Source organism: Protopterus annectens, chromosome 8.part0, assembly GCF_019279795.1.
Source record: "Protopterus annectens isolate FY-2018-M chromosome 8.part0, PAN1.0, whole genome shotgun sequence".
Taxonomy (NCBI): Eukaryota; Metazoa; Chordata; order Ceratodontiformes; family Protopteridae; genus Protopterus; species Protopterus annectens.
Window position 1 is genome coordinate 594880770 of NC_056741.1, and position 27407 is coordinate 594908176.

The following is a 27407-nucleotide window of genomic DNA, read 5'->3' on the forward strand; positions in this document are numbered from 1 at the left end:
GACCAGTGGACAACATGGTATGCAAAGGCCTTGGCAACTCGCGAAAATGTTTAGCTACAATCTCAGTCCTACACTTGAGAGCTCTGTTATTAAACCGAACACAGAACTGACTGTTAGAAATATCATGTTCTGGGCCTAAACAAGTCGCACAAAAGGAATGAAAGTCCTGGTGTGGTAGCAGTTTGCCACAGCAGACACAGTTATTAACTTTCTCTGACATTAGTCAAAACATGTGAAAAGCTCCCAAATGGAATGCTTAGCTTTAGACACAAGTCTTCCTCTGGTGCGGACTGAACGACGCACACAACAACAATCTGCATCAGAATCCAACAGCAAAAATGAATTGAGGTCATGCTGCCAGCCAACTCCCATTATACCCAGGCATAGTGACATTGGAAAAGGTGTCCGCTGGCTGCAGTGGAAAAATTCTCTAGTACTTGGGCTGGCCAAGGCCTTCCACAGCATGAAATTCCACAAGTCAGAACTGCAACAGTGAAACAAAGATCACTTAATTAGCATACACCGCTTTAAACAATTTCTAATTTATTTTCATTATACTTAAATTGCTTACACTAAATCGCAAGCACTGTATTACATGGCCTCTACAAATCACCAGACATTGCAGACACCCCTTGTGTGTTCATGCCAATGACTATGAATGCTAACCATAGTTTAGACTACTTCATTAATTTACTCTGTAAAAAGGCTTGAAACTGTCTTAAAATATCCCATAAACCGTCTCAAAATATTTCACAACCCCAAAATGTCCTTTTCTAGATTTATCAAGTACAAAATATCTTCAAATAAAACTAACTTTTCAGTTATACCTTTGAATATGTGGATACCTACCAGTGACTAAACAAAGCAAATGAAGAAATCTGTCTGGTTCCTCTGTTCAAATACAGCCTGTCTGAGAGGCTCTCGCCTTATTTCTTGCCACCTACCCTTGATACATCCACCTAATTAACTGTATTATTTTATCAGGTAATTCAAATGCTTCCACTGCCTTAATTCTAAAATCACAGCTAACAAGCAAATGCTTTCCCTGCACCAAGACCCACCAACCGCAGCAGCAGTATTCTTAAACTCATTCTGCTTCTCTTGAGATCTTCATTGTTCTATTACTGGCAAATGTTTGCTTCCACTCCAGAAAAATATTACAATGATCAGTTTCTTTCAATTTTGTCAACAAGCCTGCTATTTTTTTTAGCTAGTATAGACAAATACTTCGCAATCGCAGTTTAAATTTGAAATAAGTTTATATGAAGTTGGATATAAAGGGTCTTAACTCTCTAGTACTAAAATGGCTACAGCTTCCTCCCAGGCAAGACACGGGAACCCCCCTTTTAAATTAATAATAAAAAAAAAACTTACTGAAAACCTTCCAGACCTTTATCAATTTCTTCCCAAAATCCAAACTTACACACAAATACCATCTGTTCCTACAAACTTCCATGCTGAGTGATTATACATTTTTACCTGATCTCCTGTAATCCTAATTATTGATTTCTGAGCCACATTATTCCTCTAACCTTGGCATGAAGTATACCATAAACATTTATGCCTTTTTTTGATTTCTACATTCTTCTGCTTTATACAAATCTTAAAAATCTATAATACCCATCGTTGGTTGCTTTTCTTGTAATAGGCTCCATAGTTTTGTTGGCAACCCTTTCTACATCCTGTTGCCAACGTTGTTCTATTAAAAGGTTTTCTGCACCAGACTTAACACATGCATATTACCAGAGTTCACCCTTATATCCCCCCTTTAGCAGTCTGCAGTTACTTCTCTTCTTGCTCTATCACATTCCTCTTACCCTGCAATACTTCAATTCTTGTCAACCCCACTAAATATTCTTACTAGTTCTTTTACCCTCATTTTTATCTTATTTTAAACTTTATTTTCTTTTTAACCCACTCACTAGTAAAACCTTCTGAAGAATTTTTATCTTCCTTTAAAGCCTTAATTAATTTTCACAACCCATTTCATAAACGCATTTCTTTTTAACAAGCAGGAAAGTGCTAGCATCTCATTTTTACTTCATTTGAACTGCATCTTTCTCAATTTTAATTGGTACATGAACTGAAATAGTTATTGGATATGTGACTAAAATTTCAATTAAATGCATATGCTTCTACAAAATATATATTCCATCCATCCTAGCCCAGTTGTTTTACCTTGACAAATTCTGCCTGATTTCCTACTACTGAATTTGCATTTTAATTGCCCAATAATCTCTCATTTCTTCAGAAATTTACTCTCTTTGCTGATTTTCCCCTTCTAATGCATCAATTATTGTAAATTAAATATCAGTCACCATCCATAAATATTCCCTGCTGAAAGTGGATTTTGCCCCCCGCCCAAATTAAGCTCCATAATATCAATTTTTGGTGGAGTAACCCTCTGCCTTTGCCAAGAGGCCCTTACTACCACAAATCTACCATTGTCTTTTTCCCTCCTCTTCTTTAACCAAAAGCATCCCCTCTACCAATCAATATCACTCCCCATTTCATTTGTTCCTAATGTGTTTAATGCCCACACTGAGATCCTTTGTCAAATATGTATGCTCATGTCTACACAAATTAGTTTCCTGCAACACTGCTACTTACACCCTACATTTTGTAATTCAATATACTGATTTTTGTTGATACATGTAATATCATTTACATTCTAGGATAAAATGGGCAGAGTGGCAACTATAATATTCTCACCTATGGCCATTCTAAATTGTGCTTTCAACTTCTAACATATACACACTTGTTAGGCTGGCTGCTGTTTTAAGCAGTTGAATCTTATCTCCATTTGAGCTTACATCACATTTTCAAGGCATTTTGCTGCAATGAAATCACAAAAAAACTAACTACACATTCAATGCTCCTCAACACCCTTTCAACTTAGAACACAGAAAACAATTAGTTATGTACTTACCATAACTATAGATGTATGTGGTCCATCTCGCCTACATTCGTTACTGATGGGCTCGGAGCCGAGAATCGGCTCTGACTCGGCCGATAGTTAGTAGCACGAAGTCTCCAATTGGCTGGGCTAATCTGGTATCCCACGATGCACCACGCCCAAACCCCAGATCTTGTTTGCCAACCATACAGTAGTGTTAAACACACAACCTCACAGAAAATAACACAAGCAAGAAGAGAGAAAAAATAACATCCTCAGAAGGGTCTAAGAACGTAATTTCCTCTAAGTCCACCAGGAAGGGGGAAGGTGGGTGGGTACACAAGTATGTAGGAGAGATGGACCACATACATCTATCATTATGGTAAGTACATAACTAATTGATGTAATGTGGTCCTATCTTGCCTACATTCATTACTGACGGGACAGCATCCCTAGCAGCTATATCCTGGGAGGCTCACGGAAAAATACTCCTGAACACCGTGGAACCAAAGGAAGCCCGGCCTCTAGATGCCACGTCCAGCTTGTAAATATGAAATAAAGGTGTGCGGAGAGGTCCAGGTGGCCGCAGCACAGATGTCATCCAAAGAGAGCCTAGCATGATAAGCTACTGAGGCAGCCATAGCCCTGGTAGAATGAGCCTTAACCGGGAAAGGTAAAACTCTGCCTGCCGATTCGTAAATAAAAGAAATACAGTCCGTAATCCACCTAGCAATAGTACTCGGTCACAAGGCTACCCTTCTTGCTCTCTGAAAAGGACACAAAAAATAATAGATCTGATTTCCTGTGGAGTTTCGTCCTATGCAAATAAAACCTTAGCTGTCTATGTACATCCAGCTGGTGAAATTTGAATTCCGCTTTGTTTGAAAATTTTGGAAAGAAAACTGGCAACTCAATGGATTGATGAAAACAAAAGGTGGAAGATACTTTAGGAAGGAAGGAAGGGTTGAGTCTCAAGGAAACCCTATCATTATGGAAGATCAAATAGGGGCATTTAATGGAAAGGGCTTGAAGCTCCGATACCCTCCTGGCCGAAGTAATGACAACCAGAAAAGCTGTCTTCCAAGACAAATATTTTAATTCATAAGTGGCAGCGGCTCAAAGGGAGCAGAAGTTATGGTTCAAAGCACCAAGTTCAAATCCCATGGCAAGACTGGTTGTGCTACTGGCGGACGAAGTAACCAGGCTCCTTTCAGGAAGGCATTACAAAGTTTATGGCCCATAAGGGAAGGCTCATATGAAACGTGGATATTAGAAATGGCCGCCAGCTGTACCTTAATGGTAGAGGGAGCAGAACCCTGTCTGAAGAGCATAGCCAAAAAGTCTAAGACCGCAGACAAGGGGACTGAGAAGGGGTCTAGATTATGTGCTTGAGCCCAAATAGCAAATCTCCTCCATTTGCTAGAGTATATCTTTCTAGTGGATGACTTGTGGGAGGAAGACAGGATATGTACCACCTCAGGAGAAAAAGAGTGTAGTCTGACTAAGGATGGAAGTGGAGAAGCCAAGCTGTCAACCTGAGGGTTCGTAGTGATGGATGGAACTGCCCCGACTGATGAGTCAATAGGTCTGGAGCTGGGTCCAGAGTCCAAGGGCCGTCCACTGTGTACTTCCGAAGAAAAGGAAAACAAACTTGACGGGGCCAGTGTGGTGCAATAAGAATTATCTTGCTTCCCAAAGAAGTTGCCTTCTGAATCACTCTTGACAATAGAGGAAACAGAGGAAAGGCATAAAGCAGACCGGGGGGCCAATCGTGGACTTGAGCGTCCCTGGGTGACTCCCCCCGAGGGGGGATCAGAGTCAAGTACCTGCTGCACTTGGCATTGAGGGGACTGGCAAACAGATTGCAGCCAGGTTGACCCCACCTGGAGAAGATCTGAGCTGCAACTCAGTCGTTCAGGCACCACTCGTGAGGTATCAGAATAGCTCTGCTTAGCCTGTCTGCTATCACATTGGACTTCCCCGGAATGTGCGTTGCCACTAGAAAACATTGGGAAGACACCGCCCAGTTCCACACTCTCATGGCCTCTCTGCAGAGGGGATAGGACTTGGTTCCTCCCTGCTTGTTCAGGTACCACACAACTGACATGCTGTCAGAAAAAATAGCTATAGTTCCTTTGGGAAGAGAGCTCTGAAGTGCTTGCAACGCTAGTAGCACTGCCCTCATCTCTAGGATATTGATGTGCAAGTGTACCTCATGGTCCTGCCACGTGCCTTGGACCGTTCTGCGTAGATAATGCTCCCCCCCCACCCTAACTGGGAAGCGTCCGTGGTCAATCTGGCGGTAGGAGACAGGGGGGGGTCAGGGGACTTTATCCAGATTGGGTGAATGAAGCCACCAACGTAGGTCCTGTTGGCATTGTTCAGTGATAAGAATCGGATGAGACAGAGGGAATTCCTGAAAGGACCACTGGACTGACAGAAGCCACTGGAGGATCCGCATATGTAGCTTGGCTAGCGGTACTAGCATGATGGTAGCCGCCATTGATCCTAGTAGCTGAAGAACAAGTCTGGCCTGGACTTTAAGGGGTAGTAAGGCCAAAACTTGAGCCTGTAGCACTTATATTTTTTCTGTTGGAAGAAAAGCCCTCATTTGGACAGAGTCTAGCTCTGCGCTGATAAATGCAACACGCTGTGATGGCCGCAGGACAGCTTTTTCCCAGTTGAAGGTAATCCCTAGGTATTGGCCCAGTGTGAAGGTAGCCTTCGTTGCTCGGATGAGTAGATGCCTGGTGGGAGCGGTGAGAAGCTAGTCGTCCAGATATGGAAACACCTGGAATCCCTGACATCTCAGATGAGCTGTCACCACTGCTAAACATTTGGTAAACACCCTGGGAGCTGTAGTGAGACCAAAGGGCAGGGCACGAAACCGGAAATGACTGGCTCCCAGCCGGAAGTGTAGGTGACTCCTGGCTGCCTTGTTTATCTTTATGTGGTAGTAGGAATCCTTGAGGTCAATGGAGCACATCCATACTCCTTTTTCCAATAAGGGAAAAATGGACTAAAGAGTGATCATTTGGAACTTGGACTTCAGGATGAAGAGGTTTAAATGGCTGAGATCCAGGATGGGTCTCGGGTCCCCTGTTCTTTTCGGCACCAAAAATAATCTTGAGTAAGTTCCTGATCCGATCTGGTCTGAGGGGACTAGTTGGATGACTCCTTTTTCCAGCAGCTTTGAGACCTCTAGCGCTGCTTGATCCCTTTGACTGGGTGGAACGTCTGGGATTTTCTTGGATGAGGGAGGGAACGTGATAAAGGGAATGGTGTAACCGCCGGTAATTATTTGGAGCACCCATCGATCCTGAGCGATGCTTTCCCAGGCTTGAGGGTGCATCGAAAAACGGCCCCCGACCGGCTCCAGAAGAGCACAGTTGGGCAGTCCCTCAGGGATGTTGATAGAAGGATCCACGAAAGGATTTGCTGTCTCCTGAGTAGCGGGGGCCTCCCCCGCCCCTAGGGTGACGCCTTCCAGAGTAATTCCCCCCCTCCTCTGCCCCTGGAGAGGGGGTCACCATGATTGGCAGGGAAAGACTTCTGAGACTTCCTGAATCACATCTTCCCTCCCCTCTGTGCCTTGGGATAAGGCCTAGAGGGAAGCAAAAAATGGGCCCCTATGGCAGACGGTCTTAACCTCCTTTGGGTCCAAAGAGTGGGGACCCATCGAAGGGAGCGTCCGTGAAGGAAGACTTGAAGGCTTCCGCAAAGTGACACAGGCGCATCCAGGCTTACCTCCTAAGGGCTTCGCCTGAGCTAGCTGCCCTACCCGCCCCCTCGGCCACATAGGATGAGCCTCATGGACGAGTTGACAACAGAGGAAAGGGTAGACAACTGGGTGTTGACAGTCTGATTCACCGCCTCAGGCAAGTTACCCGATAGGGTATCTCCCAATTCTTTGAGGAGATCCCTTTGGAGCAGAGTAAAGTTACAAAGGTAGTTCAATGACCGCAGGGTAAAGGTCGCTGAAGACAGGGTACGCTTCCCATACCAATCCATACTCCTGGACTTCTTGTTAGGAGGATGAACGGAAGCAGAAGCCTCTGCAACTTCTTGCTGAGTGGCAGACGCCACCACCATGACATCTACAGGAACTTCTTTAGTTAAGAACTCTTTTTCTGGGGGTGCAGACAAACTTGTTTGGGCGGCTGGGTACCACACCCTTCGACAAATTAGGTCCAACAATTCGAAGGGCGGAGACACCCAGGAGGCGGAAGGTCGGGCTCCGAAGGCCTTGAAGAAGACAGACTCCTCCTCAGAGGGGGTTTTGGAATGCCAATCGCCTCTCTGCCTCAAAATCTCCAGGATGTCAGAGAATGAGACATCTGAGGATGATTTAGGGGACCCCTCTGCGTCATCGAGGTTGGTATCTGAGGTGACTGACTCGTCCGGGGAGTCTATGTGCTTCCTCTTGCACAATTTCTTTCTGGGAGGCTCCTCAGGCAAGGACTCTGAAGGGCCGTCAAAGCTGGGGAACACGCATGGGGGTATCCTCAGGCCTTGTAGCCCCACTGTCCACTGATAGGGGGGCATCAGAGTCTCTAGCCGGGGTGTCCTGGGAAGGAATGGCTGACTTGAGTGATGTCACTGAGGACCTGGCCAGTGCACTCCTCATGGCCACGAAGGCGGGTCCACCAGAATCCGAGGACCGACCCGTCTCCGAAACCATAATCGGAGTCGGGGTTCCCCTACCCGATGTACCAAGAGGGAGACTCGGAGCAGAGGTTTGGAGTCCCGATGTATCCCCCTTGGGTCCGACAGAGGAAACCAGAGTACTGAAACCAGAAGATGGAACAGAGAAGGTTGGAGCCAAGGTCAGAACCAAAAGGCCCAACGGGGGTATCGGGGCCGACCCAAGGACTTCACTCGAGGCGGCGCACTCTGGCTCCAAAGACACAGAGGTGCTCAGAGGAGGAATAATTGGAACAGACAAGACGGCAGGCTCCGGAACCAACAGGGTCGGAGCTGAAAATAATTTAGTCAACACCGGCGACTGGAAGAGCCTCTGTACCACCCTATCCACATCCGAATCAGGCAACCTGGAAGACTTGGAGAACACAGAAGGGGGTCGTGAAGTCTTTTCCAAAGGATCCAGCATAAGACTAGGAGAACGGCTCCGAATCGGCTCCAGAAGAATCAGAACAGATGTCGGCTCCAGTACCACGGAAACCTCCTGCGGCGCCGACACCAAATGAGCTGAGGGAGTCGACTCCGACACAGAAATACTGTCCTGCGGCTCCAAGGCCAATGGAGCAGAGGAAGGTGAAACTGTCTTCAATCTCTTCTCTGATGGCTCCGAAGAACTAGACTGAGCCGGAGACCTCTTTTTTGATCTAGGCTTAGATTTTCCACTAGGGGAAAAAGATTCCAAAGCTTCTTCAAAGGCAGATTTTACAAGGCCCTTGAGAATCAATTTTTTTTTCTCTCTTGCAAGACTCTGGAACTAAAAGAGTGACACACGCTACATGATTCTTGCAAATGTACGGCGCCCAAACAATACACGCCATCCGTCAAAGACATCTTGTAAAAGCATTTGGTGCACTTCTTGAAACCAGAAGGTTTATGCTCCTTCTGGTCCTTACCAGACATAGTAAACACAGCCAACACACAAACAGAAGAGAAGGGCAGGCAGGGAGAAAGGGACTCTAACTTAAACGCCCCAACACATGAACAAAGGTAAGAGAGACAGGAGAGGGCAAGGCCCTCTAATTTAAACGGGCCTAGCCCGCCAAACACAAGGATACCACAAAACTATAACTAGTCTAAACCACAATATATAGCACTCACACACAATATATACACAACGTAGCTATGAAAATAGCTTTTGGTCTGAAAGTTAAACAGAAAAAAACTATGCAAATAGTTTAAGCAGGGTATTTAGCCACAGCCAAGCTCGAGACCATGTCCTAACTCAACAAGTGGCAAACGAGATCTGGGGTTTGGGCGTGGTGCATCTTGGGATACCGGGTTAGCCCAGCCAATTAGAAACTTTGTGCTAGTAACTAGTGGCAGAGTCGGAGCCAATTCTCGGCTCCGAGCCCGTCAGTAATGAATGTAGGTGAGATAGGACCACATTACATCTGTTTTTCAACAAGTGAAGTTTACCCTTCCAGATATGGACAGCTGCCCCAAATTGAGTAACTTCCACAGGCACTACCTAACCTAAAATATAGGTTACAGAGAGTATGTGTTGAGTACAGCAAGCATGTAAAACACAGTAGATAAAAACACTGATCTTACCAAAAAAAAAAAAATCTTTAACTATAAAAGTGTGTGCACATCCTTGTTTATAACCAATCAGAAGCAACGGGGTGAAACTTAAGAAAAAGATAGGTTATTTGACCCAAGTGGTGGCAGCATTTCCCAAACTCTAGTAAAACCCTCTGTATATCACAAAGCAGATGTATTAAAGAAGCTTCATCATATTTCAGCAGTGGTCTCAGTCACACCTGTCTATGCATGTCTTTTTCTAAATCAGCATGCAGCCTTAAACTTATGTTTAAGCCTGTCACTAAATGAAGTGGACAGTTGTACCACCCAGAAAAAAAAACATCTTTTAACTGTACTGCATTTGATTTCTGGACACAAGCAATGACCACATTATATCAGTAATCCAACCAAAATGCTGGCTTGTAGCTACTTCACTTTTTCATAACAAACATGGAAGACATAAAAGTCAACAAAAGTAAAATATGGGATGCATGGTTAAATTCAAGTGTTCTTACCTGGAAAAAAAAAGTGACAGTTAAATCAATCCAATTTTCACTGAAGACTGAAGCATCAGAACACTCAAGTTCTCCCTCCCAATCTAATCAACCATTCTACTATACAGTATCTACTCAGACTGTCAGACCCAAAAAACCCTATGAGCTGCTTACTTGTAGACAGATATGGATAACACTTACCCTCACCACACCACTCAAAAGTGGAGGAGGATGGGTTAGAAGATACTCAGTAGCCTGCTCCACAGTGCTTGTGTTCAGAAGTGCCTCTATTGCATGTTCTCTTGTGAAACCCATGTCAATCAACTAAGGATAAAAGGCAATGGTAAAACAACTGTAGCTCTGAACAGGCATGCTACTACAATAAAACTACAATTCCTTATTTTTTTTCCTTATGACACTAAACTATTCAAATATCCAAGTTATGTGCTTTAAGGAAAAACAGTAATAGCATTAATCTAAATTAATAGATATGAAATTGCAAACCAGCGGATACCAAAAAATTACCAAATTCTTCTACTAACCTTAGACAAAATTCCGTCTTGTGCATGGTGTAGCTCAGCTCCTAGAAAATGTGTCCAACTAAGATGAAAAGCTCTGTGCAGACTTAGAAAAAGAGACACACTAAAGCTTCAGGAGGGAAAATTCAACACAACAAAGACCTCAAATTGAGGAGGAGACAGCCAACTGCAATCAGTAATGGGGAAAAGATGGAAGAAAAAGTTAAAATCCAATACATTAACTAGAGTCATGGAGAATATAGCTTAAAAAATGAAGAGCAGACAAACTGCACAACAGCCAAGTAGAACAAAAAAGTGGTGAAAATACTGCAAGGAAGATCCATAAAAACCGACTTGGAGTCCCACTGTTATACACTACATGGAAAGAATGATTCTAATGGGCGCAGAGCTCAGCACACTTGAACTGTACAGGATAAGCAGCTTTATCTCTCTATTAATTTAAGTCACTCTACTACAAAAGTAACAATTTGTTGAACTTTACAAACTAAAGAAAAAAATCAAAAATCTCAAAACTTGAGTTAAAACAGTTTTTCTATGGAAAGCAAAATTTATGCAACCCTCAAATATACATATACCAACTCTAAGGTCAAAAACCATTGCGTAGAGTGAAAAAATCGCTAACAACTCACACTGGTCTGACAAAGACCATTGCTATTACCAGAAATTTGAGAGACTTCAAATCCACCAACAGAAAAGCAATTAAAAAAGACACACGGACAAGACATATAATTGTCAACTAGCCTATCTTGGCAACAAACCTAGCCAAGAAAGGCCAAAATAAGACTAGAGGCCCTCAAAACATCTCTCTCAACACGTAAGAATATCACAACGCATCTCAGATGGGGCTTCAAGTCAGACGCTATGCTAACTGCAAACTTGAAAGGTGAAGGAATGACTACTAGAACCAGCAAGAGTATTCTGAACTGGCATCCAGTCTGTTGGCTGGCAGGAGTGTGAATTAAACGACTGCTGGTAGGTTTTAATGAGTCAATCTAGAGTGGTGACCATTCAGCACTTACAAAAACAATGAGTTCAATTTTCTATTTACACCGTTAGGGCTGAAAGTTTTACTGGGGATTTTCCTGATATTACAATCACCAAGTTACTTACTGGTTTAAGAGAGAGAACTGCAAATTGTAAATCTTCTTCCAAAAGCATTTTTTTATTCAGCAAAAGCAGATCTCCCAAACTTATCAAAAATACTCTTAAGCTCTAGTTCATTAATGAGAAGACTAACACAGACACTCAACATGAATCTGGTGGCAGATGACATTCTTTTGTACATCAAGGCTATGACATGCTGTCGCTCTGTACGTTCAAAATACTAGGTTGTGAATCAATTCTTAAGTTTTACAGCATTAAGAATGCAAAGATCTGCACGTAAACTTACTATCAAAGAAAATGCTCAAATAAAGCACGGTCACAGTAGCCTATGATATATAGGCTCTATCCTGTCGAGAACATGACAACCACCCTGCATTCAAAGCTTCAGGGCACCTTTCCAGTGTCATAACAGCAGAGGGGCTTGGAGAGATGCATAAAATCAGTGGTTAGGGCATCAAATCTTGAGAGCTTTCTTGCCTCAGTGAGGACATGAGCCATGAGAATTGGGTATATGCTAGGGAAAAAGAAAATATATAAAAAAAAGACCAGAATCAGACAAAACATCACAAAGAGGGGAGGGAAGACTGTCCCTACCGCAACAGTAATCTATATGAACATCTAACATTACATTAAGTTTGTTTACGCAACTGTACTATGTTCATCACTAGATTACTGCAGCAGCTGCCTAAACTGTACAGGTAGAATACAAGAGCTCAGAAAAAACAGAAGGAAAAATGACAGTCCAGGTGCCCATGGGGAATAGTCATGAAACAACCTGCTTTAAACTTGGAAAAGGAATCTACTTTGAAGTTTTGTAAAGGTGTATAAAAAGGCTCAAGTTGCTCAATCTAGGATATTTCTAGAGTCCAACCCTTTACAAAAAGCCACAACAGAAGCTGAAAGACATGGAAGAATGGTCTCTAACCCTGTCAGCAAGTAATCAGTCACGGAGTACAATAAATGTAATGACCTACGACAACCATTTGGAAAATGTTTTAACACTGGCTGTCCCCTTCTTCCTACATTTATAGGAAAAGGATATTTTATCAGAATTTCTGTAGATGTTTGTTCTATCCAACTTTGGACATACAGAATATGCAAAATCTTTTCTCCACTGGTTTTAAGTTTTGGAAAGAAAACAGGGAGAGGAATAGTTAGATTCAAAGTAAACTATGAAACCACTTTATACACAGATGAAGGATTTATTCTCAAAGATAACATCTTTACGAAAAATAAGACTGCCTCGCCACAATATCTTGCAACTCAGATACTCTTCATGGAGATGTTAAAGAACGAGTAGCGCTATTTTTCAAGTTAACAACTTCAAATCAGCTTGATGACCTTGTACAAATGGAGGATTTATCAGTTCTTCTGGAACAAAATTAAGATAACAAGGAACAGCCACCAGTATTTTAGTAGGCTGAATATGCAGGACCTCTTTCAAAAACTGTTTTACTTAAAACAGTCTAAAAAGGGGGGATCTATAGGCGGGCAAGCAGAGACAGCCAAAACATGAACCTTGATAGAATAGTAAGAAAGGCCAAGGTTAGGAACTTGCAAAGAAAGGGACATGCACATATCTGGGCATAAATAAGGTCCTGGATCATAGACTGGCACCAGCTAGAAGAAAAAACGTACCTAAAAAGTGTTAGCAACATCAAGGCAGTCAAATGAAGTTGCAGGTTGGGGTTTATCAAACAAAACCTCTCCAATCTGTGAAGAAGCTTGTGGTAACTGCCTCTGGCCATTTTCAAAAATAGAATCACTTTTTGCCTGGGACAAAAGGGAGTCACAAGTAACATTTGGAGTCCTTCGGAATCTAAAGATCCTTGGATACCAGTTTAAGGGTAGAAAAGTATACAGGCACATTTCTATCCATGTGAATGATAATGCATTTGTTTTCCACACCCTGCTTGCAAGGAATCCTGGAGCAGAATGCCCTCAACTGTATGCTGTGAATGGAAGAAAACAGCTGCACTCATCAGGAGCAATTCCTGAAAGACCCCTGGGATCAGTTACCATTTGTGGGGGTCTGACTTGGTCCTGCTCAGCTTGACTGCTATAATGTTCTACATTGATACAATGTAATAAGCCTGCAGTTCAGATTCTGCTGAGTTGCTAAAATCCAGGCTACTATGGCTAGTCTGTAAATAAAGGTACAACACTGCTGTGGTGCTTGTTTGACTACTAGCAGAGGTGCTGGAGATGAAATGATTTTGAGATGTCAATGCTTTTACTTCTGTGATCATCTCTGACATTTTAGAAATTTTTATCTGTTTTGTTCCATAAACACTGAACTTTCATCCATTTGGAAACAGCTCCCCAAGCCAAGTTTGTGGCATCGTTGATTACAGTCCAAGTAAAAGCTGGAAGGGAGACCAAGACCAGAGCCAAGAAATAGCTGATCTGCCCACCATTTTAACTTGCTTCTTACAAATACCAGCTCAGGAATTTGAAAAGATAAGGGGTTGCTGAGGCTGGGACCAGACATATCTGAGGTACTGAATTTGTCTCATGTGAAGTCTGGCCAAAGAACATGAGAGATTCAGAGGTGAAGTAACCCAGAATCTTGAGATATTACCTGGGAAAAGTCAGACTGACTGGTAAAGAACAGGAACTGTATTAGGTACAATTCTAGTTTGTCCTGAGGAGGAAAGACCCTTTTGATGGCTGTGTCTAGAAGGCATCTCAAACACGTGTGTGTGTGTGTGTGTGTGTGTGTGTGTGTGTGTGTGTGTGTGTGTGTGTGTGTGTGTGTGTGTGTGTGTGTGTGTGTGAGAGAGCAGATTTCCGTAAAATTAACCTGGAAGTCCACACTGATAAGTAGCTTTTTTAAGGTCAAAGATTGTTTGCATTTTGAGTGAGTCTGCAAATATAAATCATCTAAATATAGAAAGATGTGTACACTTCATCAGCAGTGAGGAATTCCTTGTACCAGACACATTTTGCAAACATCCTTAGAGCAGAAGACAATCCCTAAGGTAACAGAATTGAAAATGTAAGCCTAACACAGAAAACCTTATAAAACATCTGAAATCTTTGTGAACTGACATGTGATAACCTTTTAAATCAGTTACTGAAAAAAAAAAAAACACTGACCGTATGTAGGAGGAGTAACAGACACTGAAGAGGCAGCATTTTGAACTCTAGTACTATGTCTTAAAGGCTGACAAAAGAAAAGTTTAGGAATGGTCTCCAGGTTCGTTCCTTTTTTGGCAACAGAACTCCTTAAAAACTTTTTGTGTTTGATCTGGGGACACTGACCTTAAGACCCCAGAAAGACAGCATATGCTCTAGGTCTGGGGAAAATGGGAATTTAGGTTTGTTGGGAGAGACAAATTCCCTGGAAAGGAGAAAAGGGACTCTCTCTGACATCTGTATCTTTGATGAAAGATTCTCACAACCCATTTGTCTGTGTCTGATATCACACAGAAAAACTTGAGACCTACGCTCTGGGAGAGAGAACGTGCTTTCAGAGTGGGAAAGAGGACATTTCTAAAAGGGAATATAGACATTCTAGACTGTCTCAGGTTCTGGTTAGAAGCTACCTTCATGTTCTCAAAAGCCAACAAAACCATTAAACAACCCTGGTGGTTCAGAATTTTGAAGGTTAAAATAGATTAAAGAAAAGTTTAGTGTGCTATCAAGAACGTTCCTAATTTTGTCAAACAGGATAGGGTTAGCATTCATCAGATGTTTGGCAGCAGACTTCTGTTAAAGAAAACTGCAGAGTCTGATTTGAAGTTAGAAAATGGATATTTGTTAAAAATGTAAAATAGAAAAGATATTTGTGAGTCTGAAAAACATTACGTAATGTGACTTCTTAAGAGCAGGGCTGGGTTTGCAGGATATTAAGAAAACATCCTCCAAAGCTGCTAGCACAGGAGGAACAGCTACTGGCTGAAGAAAATCCATCTGTAATAAAGTTTTGTACTCAACATAACATTCCATCTACGTTCTCTATTTTCATTCTTCCTCATCAAATGGGTTAGGATCTGACCCTCGGATCTGATTCTGCCTATTTTCTCAGCTCGTGGAACACAAACTCTCGAGCTCCTCCTTCACCCATAATGCACAAGTCCCCTACAATATCTCTGATCTTATTTGCTGACCTTTAAGCCTATATAATACTTAAATAAAAAGAGATGAGATAACAGTATCTGTAGCTCAAGTAAAGTAACACAGAGTCCTTCAGCATTTTCTAATCCTTCCAGAAGTCAAATTGGTAAGGGGTTGGACGGAGGGAGAGTTGAGGAAAAATGAAAACTGACAACATAGATGGAATGTTGTATGGTCAGTACATAACTTTCTGATGTTTTCATTAATTTCTCAAACAATGGGACAAAGGCCCCAACTAAATGAATCCCAGGACAACTCCAAGGATATTCCTGAGCACTGCTGAGACAAAAGCCGCTCTTCCCCCACAGACCGGATCTAATTTGCAATGAGCAATAAATGTATGAAGATTAGCCAAAGTTGTAGCTGCACAAATCATCCAAGGAAGATCTCGATAAAAATATAGAAGTTGCCAAAGACCTAGTGGAATGAGGTTTTGGCAAAAAGAATTTTTTGTAAACAGAAGAAATACAATCTGTTAGCCATTGGGTTAAAGCCACTTTAGTAATTGGTTTGCCCAATTTTGAATCCAAAAAGGAGACAAACTGATCTTATTTCCTGAAAAGTTTTTCCTATCTAGATAAAAACGTAACTGCGAACATCAACAGGTGCAACATATACTCTTCCTTTATTTGAGAAATTTATTAAGAAATTGGAAGACTTAAAGTTTGATACTGGATTCTGACACCACCTTAGGAAGGATGGGTTGATTCACAAGGATACCCTATCCTTATGAAAACTCAAAGTAGGCTTAGAAGAGAGTGCTTTAAGTTCTGAGATTCTTCTAGTGGAGGTAATGGATACTAAAAAGACAGTCTTCCAAGTTAAAATTTTTAATTTACACTTGGCAGACTGTTCAAAAGGAGTCAAAAGACAGTAGAACAAAACAAATCCCACAGGGGAGTGGGATCTTTAAAAGAGGGCTAAGAAGAATGGATCCCCTTATAAAGGGCTCTACAAAGTCTGGAAGAATCTAAAGACGAATTATCTACTCCAATATTAAAATTAGAAACAGACAGCTGTACTTTAATAGATGAAAAACTAGAATCATTATTAAAAATTGTAGCTAAAAACTTGAGTATTATAGGTACTAGTGCTAAAAAGGGATCAATGTAATTTTGCTGTGCCCAAAAAAAATCTTTTCCAATTACTTCTGTAAATTTTTCTAGTGGAAAGTTGGTGGTTGGACAAAAGAATGTTGCGGACGGGGGAGGAGAGCCTGGGCTGTTCATCAATAGAAGTGGAAAAACCAGAGAGTCAACTTTAGGCCTAAAATGTCCATGTGCATCACATTTGTCTGGTGAAACTGTGGATCTGGAACTGGATCCAGAATCCATGGCAGGCTAACAGATGAGGCCAAAGAAAGAAAGTAAACCTGCAGAAACCAATAAGGAGCAATGAGAACGACTGTGGTCTTCAATCGAGATGTTTTCTGAAGAAATCTGGGGATTAGAGGTACTGGAGAAAGTGTAGAGGACACCAGGGGCCAATTGTGGAGAACAGTGTCTCTATTTACCCCTGTGGGAGGATCAGGACAAAGCACCTGTTACGCTTGCTGAGGGGAAATGCAAAAAGGTTGCAGCAAGGATTCTGCAACTTTTGATGAATGACCACTCATGAGGCATTAGAATGGCCCTGCTAAGCTTGTCTACCATTATGTTAGATTTTCCCAGAATGTTCATTGCTATCAGAAATAAATTGGATGACATCGTCCACTGCCACACACTCAAAGCTATTCTTATAGGGGATAAGATTTGGTTCCTTCCTGTTTGTTGATGTATCATACCAAAGACATGTCTGTCTGAATAGCAATGGTCCCAAAAGGGGGAGTGTCTTGGAAGGGCTGCAACACTAGGAGGACAGCTCTCATTTCTAAGGCACTGATATATGTACTGGCCTCTTCACAGTACCATGGGAGACTCTTTCTCAAGAAGTGCCCCAAACTGGATGTGGGAAGCACCCGTGGTAACCGTAACCATGGCTTTGGGATGAGGAAGAATGAAGGGGCAAACTTTGCATTATGCGATTGGAGTAAATCTACCAAAGGAGATAATTTTTGCATACTTGAGTTATCTTGATTTGGGTGGATAAAGGATGAAGAAATAGACCACTGAGTAGCTAGGGTCCACTGAAGAATTCTCATGGGACATCACAGCAGACACTGATCTCAAGGCTTGAATGATTTATCTAGCCAAGAATTTCGAATTACCTTTTTCACCTGGAACCACAGTTTGCACCATCGGTAAAGGGAGGGAGGGTGTCAAGGATACAGTGTTGAACAAAGCTCAGATGAACTGTGATAATCGAGTTGGCTGTAGGTGATATTTGTTGTGCCTGAGAGCAACTCGCAAACAGGAGCATTGCTGAGTACTTAATCTCACACTTTGATCAGATGATGCCTGGTATGAGTGGTCATGAGCCAGTTGTCCAAGTAAGGAAACACTCGGAATCCCTGCAATCTTAATTGAGTTGCCACTACTGCCATGCACTTGAACACCCAGGGGGCTGTGATGAGCACAAAGGGCAGAGCTCTAAATTGGTAACAACTGGCTCCCAGCCAGAAGCACATCAATCTTCTCGATCATCTGTTGATTTTTATATGATAGCAGGCATCTGAAGATCTACTGAGAACATCCAGTCATCCTTGTGCAGAAAAGGCAGAAAGGACTGAACTATGACCATCCAGAACTTTGTGTATGGAACTGATTTGTTCAGACTGAGATCCAAAATTGACATCCAGTCCCCTGTTTTCTTTGGCACTAAAAAGAATCCTGAGTAAGTTCCAGTCTAGAGGGACTACTTGATTAACACTCTTTCTAGCAGCTTTATTTCTATTGCTGCTGTTTTCATCTGACTGGGTTAAACATCAGGAATTTTGCATATGGTTAAGGGAGGGGGAAGGGAAAAGGATATTATATAACCTCTGGAAATAATCCTCCGCACCCATGAATGTTTTGTAACCTCTAGCCAAGCTCTCTAGTGTTGGGATATATGACCCCCAAATGCCACCAGAGGTGGACAATTGGGCCTTTCAGGAATGCTGGTAGGATCTGTCAAAGAAGGTATCTCCAGATCCTTGGCACTGCAGAACTCCTTTGCCGTGTGGGTGGCATCTTCCATTAGGAGTTCTCCCCTCTGTCTCTAGAGGAACCATCTCCATGTGGATCTTGGGAGAGACCCTGGGACTTTCTGAACCCTATTTTTCAACCACCGCACTGATTCCTAGAAAAGGTCCTTTGAGGAGTACAAAAAAGTACACTCACAGCAGACAGGGTCATACCATCTAGCTCATACCCTAACAGTGTGTTTTTAACCTTGGGGGCAAAATAAAGAACTTCAAAGGGAGTAATGACAAAGGAAGACTTGAAGGGCTTCATAAAATCACAAAGATGCATCAAGGCATGGCTCCTAATGGAAATGCCTGAACCTGCTGCCCTTGAGGTACTTTCAGCTGCGTGGCAGATGACCCTCATGGATGAGTTTGAAACATTGTATGGTAGCCAACTGTGAGGCAATTGAGCTCTCTCCCTCTGAAGTAATGGTAGCCAGAGAGATTTATGAGTTCTTTAATAAAATCCCTCGCGTCTAGTGAAGTGTTACAAAATACAGCAACTAAGTGTAAACCTTGAAGCATTTACACTACCCAAATCTGTCCAGCACCCTAAATTCCCTGTTTGGATGATAAACAGAGGCAACCTGCTTTGCAAGTTCCTTTTTTGTGACCACTGCTATGACCATGGTATCAACTGGTACTCCCTTGCTCAAAAATTCTCTGTCCTTAGGTAATGCCAGGATCCTGTCTTGTCTGTTGGGGATAGCCTCAATGGAATCAGGTTCCTTACACATCCATAGAGAGAGCAAATCAATGAGCATGTTGGCGGGCGGAGTCAAACAGGAAGTAGATGGGCCACCTTCAAAGGCTTCCAGGACTACTGACTCCTTTTGGGAAGGGCTGTCAGACCAGCCATCCATTTCTCCATGACAGATTTATGAGGAGAGACTAAGTGACTCCTTTTGTACTTTCTCTTCCTAGGGACTTCTTTGCCAGGAAGTTTTGGAGAAGTACCAAAGATATCAATAAACCCTGCTGGGTATTCTGGTGTCTTTGGGCTGACTGTCTGTGGTGCAGGAAGCGGAGGATCAAGACACAAGAACAACTGGGTCTGGGTAGTAGGAGCTGGACAGATATGTTCTCTGTCCTGGAGCACAGAACACTCTCTCCACAACCTTAAAAGTAGAGGGCCTCAAAGAAAAAGGCAGAGGGCCCCAGACGAAGAGGCAGAGGGCCCCAGACGAAGAGGCGGAGGGCCCCAGACGAAGAGGCGGAGGGCCCCAGACGAAGAGGCGGAGGGCCCCAGAGGAAGAGGCGGAGGGCCCCAGAGGAAGAGGCGGAGGGCCCCAGAGGAAGAGGCGGAGGGCCCCAGAGGAAGAGGCAGAGGGCTCAAGAAGACATGCTTCCGGACTGAGGGGTCTTTCTGAACCAAAGGAAAATCATTCGAAGTAGGAGTCTGAGCGGAGCTGCCCAGCACAAAGGCTCTGATGGTCACCAACAGATCAGACAACATCAGAGTTGACTCCAACCCCCTGGATCCGGCACACAGGCTACGGATCAGTCATAGTGCTTAAACGTGCTTGGAAGCTGGTCCAATCAGACAGTACTGTAGAAGAAGACACAATGATCATCGGATCCAATATGGATGGCTCCAGGATCCACAGATACAACTGCTCTGAAACCAAAGGTCATATCAAAGAAGGATACAGTATACACGTGGGGTAGTACTCATGAAGATCTCTGGACCCAGTGTGGCAGGAGCTGTGAGTACACACCCATATGAATTTGTAAAGAAAAGAAAAGAATTTCACCACCCTATCCACATCTGCTTCAGACTACTGCAGAACTGAGAATAATATACTACTGATAAAGCCCAAGAATAACATTTGGTAGACATTTCCAGAAAGAGAGATGGGAGAAAGAGGACACTGGATCCAAGCACATAGGAGAGCTTAATCGTGGTGACCTGTCTGAATTCTTCTTCGGATATGACGGGGTCAGATCTGACGTTACTGCCCCTGGATGCAGAAAGGTCAGATCTGAAGGTTTTGAAATCTTAAAAGGCAGTTCCAAACCACAGGTCAGGAACCTACAGGATCAAGGGAATGCTTCTTAGCCTTCTTTGTCTGGGTTTCAGCCCAGAAGATTAAGTCAGAATTTTTTGATAGAAAAAAATGTTAATTTTGAGAGGGTTACGTCTATCAATTAGAGCACTAGGGTTGAAGGCTTTGCATACGTCACAGGCAGAATCTAAGTGTGCTAGGCCTAAACAACACATACACACAGTGTGCACCACCACAAAGGAATTTTATGGCCACAGGCTGTACATTTTTTTAAATCAGAGGGTTTTTCAGCAATTTTCTAAACTGCAAGGAGAGAGAAACTTTTTTGGAAAAATATGGAAAAGCAAAAGAACTAAGGGAATGTATTACCAACAATGTTAATATGAGGATAAACCTAAAGGTATAAAAAGGGTAAAAAAAAAAAAAGAATTATACCACAATCAAAGAGAAACAAAAGATGATGCACAAAGTTTTTCAGAGAGAGAGAGATTAGGAGAAAATTACTTTTACTCAAGAACTCTGAGAGCTTACAGTGACCACCCCTGTACGCAAAGGTGGTAAACATTACATTAAGTATGAAAATATCACAAACTTGAAAAACAAAGATGAGCGGGAAACCGCACTCAATCCAGGAACTTTATTGTTAGACAAATAACTTTAGCTACACGCTTTCGGAAGGTACACTGACCCTCCTTCCTCAGAAGACAAAACAGTCTAACAGTGCAAACCAGGCTTAAATACATCACCTGGTAATCATTCATTAACGTGTCAATTACTACAATCATACACACCTACTTTTAATAACAATCAAATAAAATGAATTATCCTCCCAAACCATGAATTCACTGAAAATCATAGAGCAACATTAACTAAATCGCAGAGAAACACAATATGAAGGATTCAGTGTTCAAAACCTACAATATATTATAAACGTACGAAAAGCCAACCATAAACTTTATGTTGTAAGACACATAAAAACCTTTAAAATGAATTAGGATAAATAAAAATGTTTTAAAATATTTTAAAATATATATACATATATAAATGTATATAAAGATATATAAATAAGAATGTATAAATAAATATGCCACACTCTACAAACATGGAAGTGCATTTTACCTCTTTAGGGCTAAATACTTAAGTAAACAACCTATAGACACATGATCATTAAGCCCAGGGCAGATGTAAGAAGCTGTGTGTATCTGCCAACGTAGTTCTTCTATCTCGAGCTGCGTCTGCCAAACGCCACCCCTGCTGTCAATTGTTATTTGTTTAAGAATGGTAAATTTAAAAAAATGGTCATTATGTAACAATGTGTTTAGCTAGGGCATTTGACTGATCTTGTCTAGTTATTGCATACTGATGCTCATATATACGTTTCTTGAGCTTTCGCTCAGTTTTGCCTACATAGTAGGCGGCACATGCTTGGCATATAGCGGCATACACCACCCCACTAGTGTGACAATTGGCTTTTTCTCTGATGCAACACAAATAATCACCTAACTTAACCCGTGGGTCTGTGCGAATAAACCTACATTGTTTACAACTTCCACATTTACTAATGCCTTTACTGATACAAGAACTTCTTACTGGGCCTGATTCCAAGAGTGTTTTTAGACTTTTACCTCTCCTAAACGTAATCAAGGGTTTTTCACCTAGTTTATTAGTAATGTAAATATCCTCTCGGATGAACGCCCAGTTTTTGTTTAGAACAGTCCTAATTTGTGAATGGTTTGTACTAAATGTACATAAAAATCTAGTAACAGGTTCAACCTTAGAGGGACTAGAACAAAATTCACCCGTAGTAATGATAAAGGAAGAAGCCACATGGTCAGGATCATCAGGTATACAGTCATTGTAACTAATTGTGGCTTCTGGTGAGGTAACTGCAGAAGGTGCTGAAAGGATGGGTTTAAAATAACCGATCATTCTTTTGTGAATGACCTCGGACTTCACTTCTTGGAAAAGTTGTGAGGGATAACCTCTATCAGTAAACATGTCAAAAAGATGTGCACATTCGCTTATGAAGTCTACAGTTTCAGACACCATCCTTGCGGCCCTCACCATTTACCCTTTAACAACGGCCTTCCTTTGATAGTAGGGGTGGCAACTCGTAAAATGGAAAAACGAGTTCGTATAGGTGGGTTTTCGGTAGATAACACTGGTATATTTCTTGCCTACTAAATGTCTAAGTAACTAATACTTAAATCCTGTAAATTATAAGTAAACTCCAAAAATGTGGTAGTACTAGACAAATTTCAAAAACAAGGGGACATTTTCAGGAAGCCCTTTCCAAAGCAAAAACATGTCGTCCTGGTACCTAGTGTACCAGGCGACATTGTTGGAAAACATCTCACTTGGAAACGCACATTTTTTCTCCCAGTAGGCAAGCACCACATTTGCAAAGCTGCCACCACACGGTGACCCCATCGCCACTCCAGATTTTTGCAAAAAAGTTTGCCCATTAAATAAAAGAAAATTATTAGACAAAACAATCTCTAATAGGGTCTCTACTACGAACACAGTATCATTATTTATGTTTATTGTTATTATTTATGTTTAAATCGAACATATACTCTTAGTACGTTTATAGGCTTTTAGTACATTTATAATATATTGTAGGTTTTGAACACTGAATCCTTCATATTGTATTTCTCTGCGATTTAGTTAATGTTGCTCTATGATTTTCAGTGAATTCATGGTTTGGGAGGATAATTCATTTTATTTGATTGTTATTAAAAGTAGGTGTGTATGATTGTAGTAATTGACACGTTTATGAATGATTACCAGGTGATGTATTTAAGCCTGGTTTGCACTGTTCGACTGTTTTGTCTTCTGAGGAAGGAGGGTCAGTGTACATTCCGAAAGCGTGTAGCTAAAGTTATTTGTCTAACAATAAAGTTCCTGGATTGGGTGCGGTTTCCAGCTCATCTTTGTTTTTCAATTACATGAAGTATCCAAGCAGAAAAGCTGAACAAATACAGCTCAAACACAAATCTAAGGCCCAAAGAAAAAAGTAAAGTTGAGTACACTTACTATAAATGTAGATGTTAGAGTGTATTCACTGTTGTAGCCATTACATTTGGGTAATCTGCTGGCAGGTTGCCCTCAGTCGGCCTGATTAACAAAGTCTTTGGTCCTGCGTTGGTTGCTTCCCTTTCTTCCATGACGTCAGGTCGTCAGAGGTATAAAACATGCAAACGTCATTACATCAGATTTTCTTGCCCCAGATGTCAGGTGCCCCCCAAATGGGGAGCAAATAAACACAAACACAAAAGTATACCTCCAACCTAAAGCAAATACACCAAAAAGGCTTTTAAGCATAGTAAAGGAACGTAGAGGTATAGCCAGAAAAAACAGGGGGCTGGATGGAGGGTAATCAGGACTGCAACAGAGAATACAGTCGAACATCCACATTTATGGCAAGTGTACACAACTGTACTATGTTCTTAATGTTTCACTGTTGCAGTCATTACATTTGGGTAGATTCCCAAAACTATGGTTGGGAGGAGGAGTTTATACATTATTAGGGCCAGCTACAAGGCCCTGCAAGACAGCAGTGGCAAAGCCAGCTCTGGATTTAGAGAAAAATGGTAAATGATAATGCTTGGTGAAAGTATGTAAAGAACTCCAGGTAGCAGCTTCTAGGATATCCCTGGTAGCAACAGCTCTGAGTAAGGCTGCAGAAGTAGATGCTGCCCTGGTGGAGTGAGATCAGATCCCCTGGGGGATAGGTTTTCCATGGTGCTTACAGCAGAAATTAATGCAATGGCTTATCCATTTAGAAATAGTTTGTTTTGAAATAGCCATCCCCTCTGCCCCTGCAGCAAATGCTACCAGCAATTGTTAGATTTTCTTCAAGATTTAGTTCTGTCCAAATAGACTCTAAGTTGTCAGTGCACATCACAGAAAAGCAAAATCCGTTTCCCTTTGTTCTGTGGATTGGGAAAGAAGGTTGGCAAATGAATGGACTGATGAAGAGCCACACTGGAAACCACCTTGGGCATGAAGGATGGATTGGTCCTAAGAGATGCCCTGTCCGCATGAAAGATGATGAAAGGCTACAATGCCATAAGAGCCTGTAATTCAGATATCCTTCTAGCTGAAGTGATTGCTAAAAGGAAGGCTGTTTTCCAAGAAAGAAATTTTAAGTCTGCAGTAGCAGCTGGCTCGAAAGGAGGTAGAGTGAGTTTCTCCAAAACAAAGTTAAGGTCTCAGGCAGGGGTAGGAGCTCTCCTGGGTAGTTTCAAGTGTTTTGCCCCTCTGAGATACTGCTTGAGCAGAGAATGAGAGAAGAGGGGTGGGTTCTGTGTTGTAGTGAGCTGAAATAGCCGAAGCATGGATTTTAATGGAGGAAAAAGACAGGCCCTTGTGAAGCATCTCAGTTACGTATTATGAAATCTGAGGTAAATTGGGTGCTGCTGTGCTCATCCCTAAAGAATGGTTCCAAGCACAGAATCTTTTCCATTTGTCAGCATAAGATTTTCTAGTACTAGGTCTTCTAGCCTCCAAGAGGACAACCATCACAGGTTTGCTGAGGGATAAGGGTGAAATTAAGTTATTAGCCAGGCTGCATATTTCAATGTTGGAAGCCGAGGGTGCAAAATTTGGTTCTCCTGCTGAGACACCAGGGAAGGGGTCTGAGGCAGGTGCCATGGAGATGATTGCGACACACTGCGCAGGAGGGGCTACCAGTGTTGGTGCGGCCAGTCTGGAGCAATCAAAATCATCCTTGGTTTGTCCTGTTTGACTTAGTAGAACTTTGGAGAGCAGAGGCAGAGGGGGAAAGGCGTAGACTGATAGTTTTTTCCAGCTGAAGGATACAACATCCACTTTCCAGCTTGTTTGTGGGGAGTCCTTGTGCAAAACTTGCCCAACTGGTAGTTCTGAGGGGAGGCAAATAGATCTACGTCTGGGCTCCCCCCATTCGCTTGTCATCATATTGAAAATCGGTGGTTCCAGTTTCCATTTGTGTGGGCCCATGAGGTTTCTGCTTAGTCCATCTGCCAATGTATTCAATTTTCCTGGCAGGAATTGAGCTTGTAGGTGCATTTGGTAGTTAAAGGCTGTGTTCCACAATGCCTTGGCTAGCCTGCAGAGGGGGTAGGAATGTGTACCCCCCCCCTGCTTGTTTAGGTACCACATAACCGTGGTGTTGTCCTTCTTTACCATTAGTTGTTCTGGAAGAATGCAGTCCTTGTTAGCTGTACAGAATGCTCCGACAGCCTTCATTTCTTTTTGATATATGTAGATGCATTTGATTTGGGTTCCATTTTCCCTGAATGCACTTCCAGGTGAGCCCCCCATGCATAGTCTGATGCATCTGTAGTTAGGGTTTGGGCAGCAGGGGGTAGTGTGAATGGCAGTCACTTATTTTGCTGGCAGGCCTCTGCACACCACAGGAACTCCAGGCATAGGCAAGCAATGATAGGAATCATTGTTTCCAGGCTGTGACAATGTTGACTACATAAACCTTTTAGATAACACTGTAGTTTCCTCATATGCAGCCTTGCATATGGAATTACAAGAATGCAGGAGGCCATGAACCCCAAGGCTTGCAGTACTTGTCTTGCAGATAGCAGGGTTTGTGTGGCCACTTGTTTGAAGTTAACAAATTAATTTGCTTCTCTGGCATGAGGAAAGCCATCTGGGCAGTTGTATTCAAGCTTGCACCCAGGAATGTAATCTGTTGACAGGGTACCAGCTGTGATTTATTTTCGTTTATGGTGTACCCCAGACAAGTTAGAACCCTTTTTACAAATGCCAGAAGATTTAGAAGTATGCCCTGGGTTTCTGCCTGAATACCCTGGGCACAGTAGACAAGCCAAAGGGCAGTGCAGAGAACTGATGATGCAAGTAGCCTGCTTTGAAGCGTAGGTATCTTCTGCAAGATTCCCTGGTTGGGATGTGCAAGTATGCTTCTTTTAAATCTAGAGCTGCCAACCAAGTGCATTAGCCAAGCATAGGAAGTAACTGGTGAGGAGTCGGCATCTTGAATTTTGGAATCTCCAGAAAGGTTTAGAGTAGACAGGTCCAGTACTGGACGCCATGATGTCTTTTCTGGGTACCAGAAAAAGCCTAGAATAGAAACCTTGTTCCTTTCCCTCTTCTGGTAACAGCTGAATAGCACCCATGCTTAAGAGGGAAAGTTAGTTTTTGAGCATCTGACCACTGATTTGGGGGCAGGTCTGACCACCCGTTTGGTGAAGGCAACGTGTGGAAATGAAATCTGTATCCCTGGGACGCTATATTTAAAACCCATTTGTCCTGGGTTATGAGTGCCCAGTTCTTTGCATGAAGAGCAATCTTTCCCCCCCAAAGGGGCGGTTAGAAGATAAGTGCTTGGTAATTTTAAAAGGAAGTCATTGAGACTGTTTACCATAGGAGGGTGTCTTGTTATTTCCAGATTTGGAAGTGGAGGCCCCCCATTGCTTAGTTCTGAGAGACCCCTGGGACTGAACCCTGGGGTTTTTGCTGTGTCTGGTTTTGCCTTGAGAGGATCTGGAAGGGGCTGGAAAGGAACAATTCTTAGTAGGCCAGTGCCTACTAAATCTTGGAGGCTGCACCTGTAAGAAATCTAACAGTTTGCATAGATTTAGTTTTATCTTCATCATTTTTAGAACTTCTTCAGCCTTATTGCCAAACAGGTGGTACTGATTTAAAGGAGCATCCAACAATTTAGCTTTAACATGATCAAAGACTGCGCCTTAAGCCAAGCATGCCTTCTAAGCACAGACCCAGTAACAGCAGCCCTGCAGAAGGCCTCTAAAGAATCAAAACCACATTGCAAAGTATGTTTTCCAACCTGTTCGGCTGAATGCAATAAATCCTGTAAATCCTTATTTTCAACACAATCAGGAATCAACATCATTTTCTGTTTAAGCAATCCAATAACATGCTGCTGACACTTAACAGCAGCAC

The 27407-nt window shown here is 42.4% G+C and overlaps 1 protein-coding gene across 1 annotated transcript in view; it reads right to left on the reverse strand.

The window, feature by feature from the left end:
- HUWE1 (HECT, UBA and WWE domain containing E3 ubiquitin protein ligase 1) overlaps positions 1-27407 on the reverse strand; it is a gene marked incomplete in the record, with an annotated part of 5008559 nt that overhangs the window by 2491998 nt on the left and 2489154 nt on the right. The window contains 1 exon segment of the mRNA XM_044079288.1: positions 9814-9936. Within this exon segment, the coding sequence (XP_043935223.1) occupies positions 9814-9936 (123 nt within the window).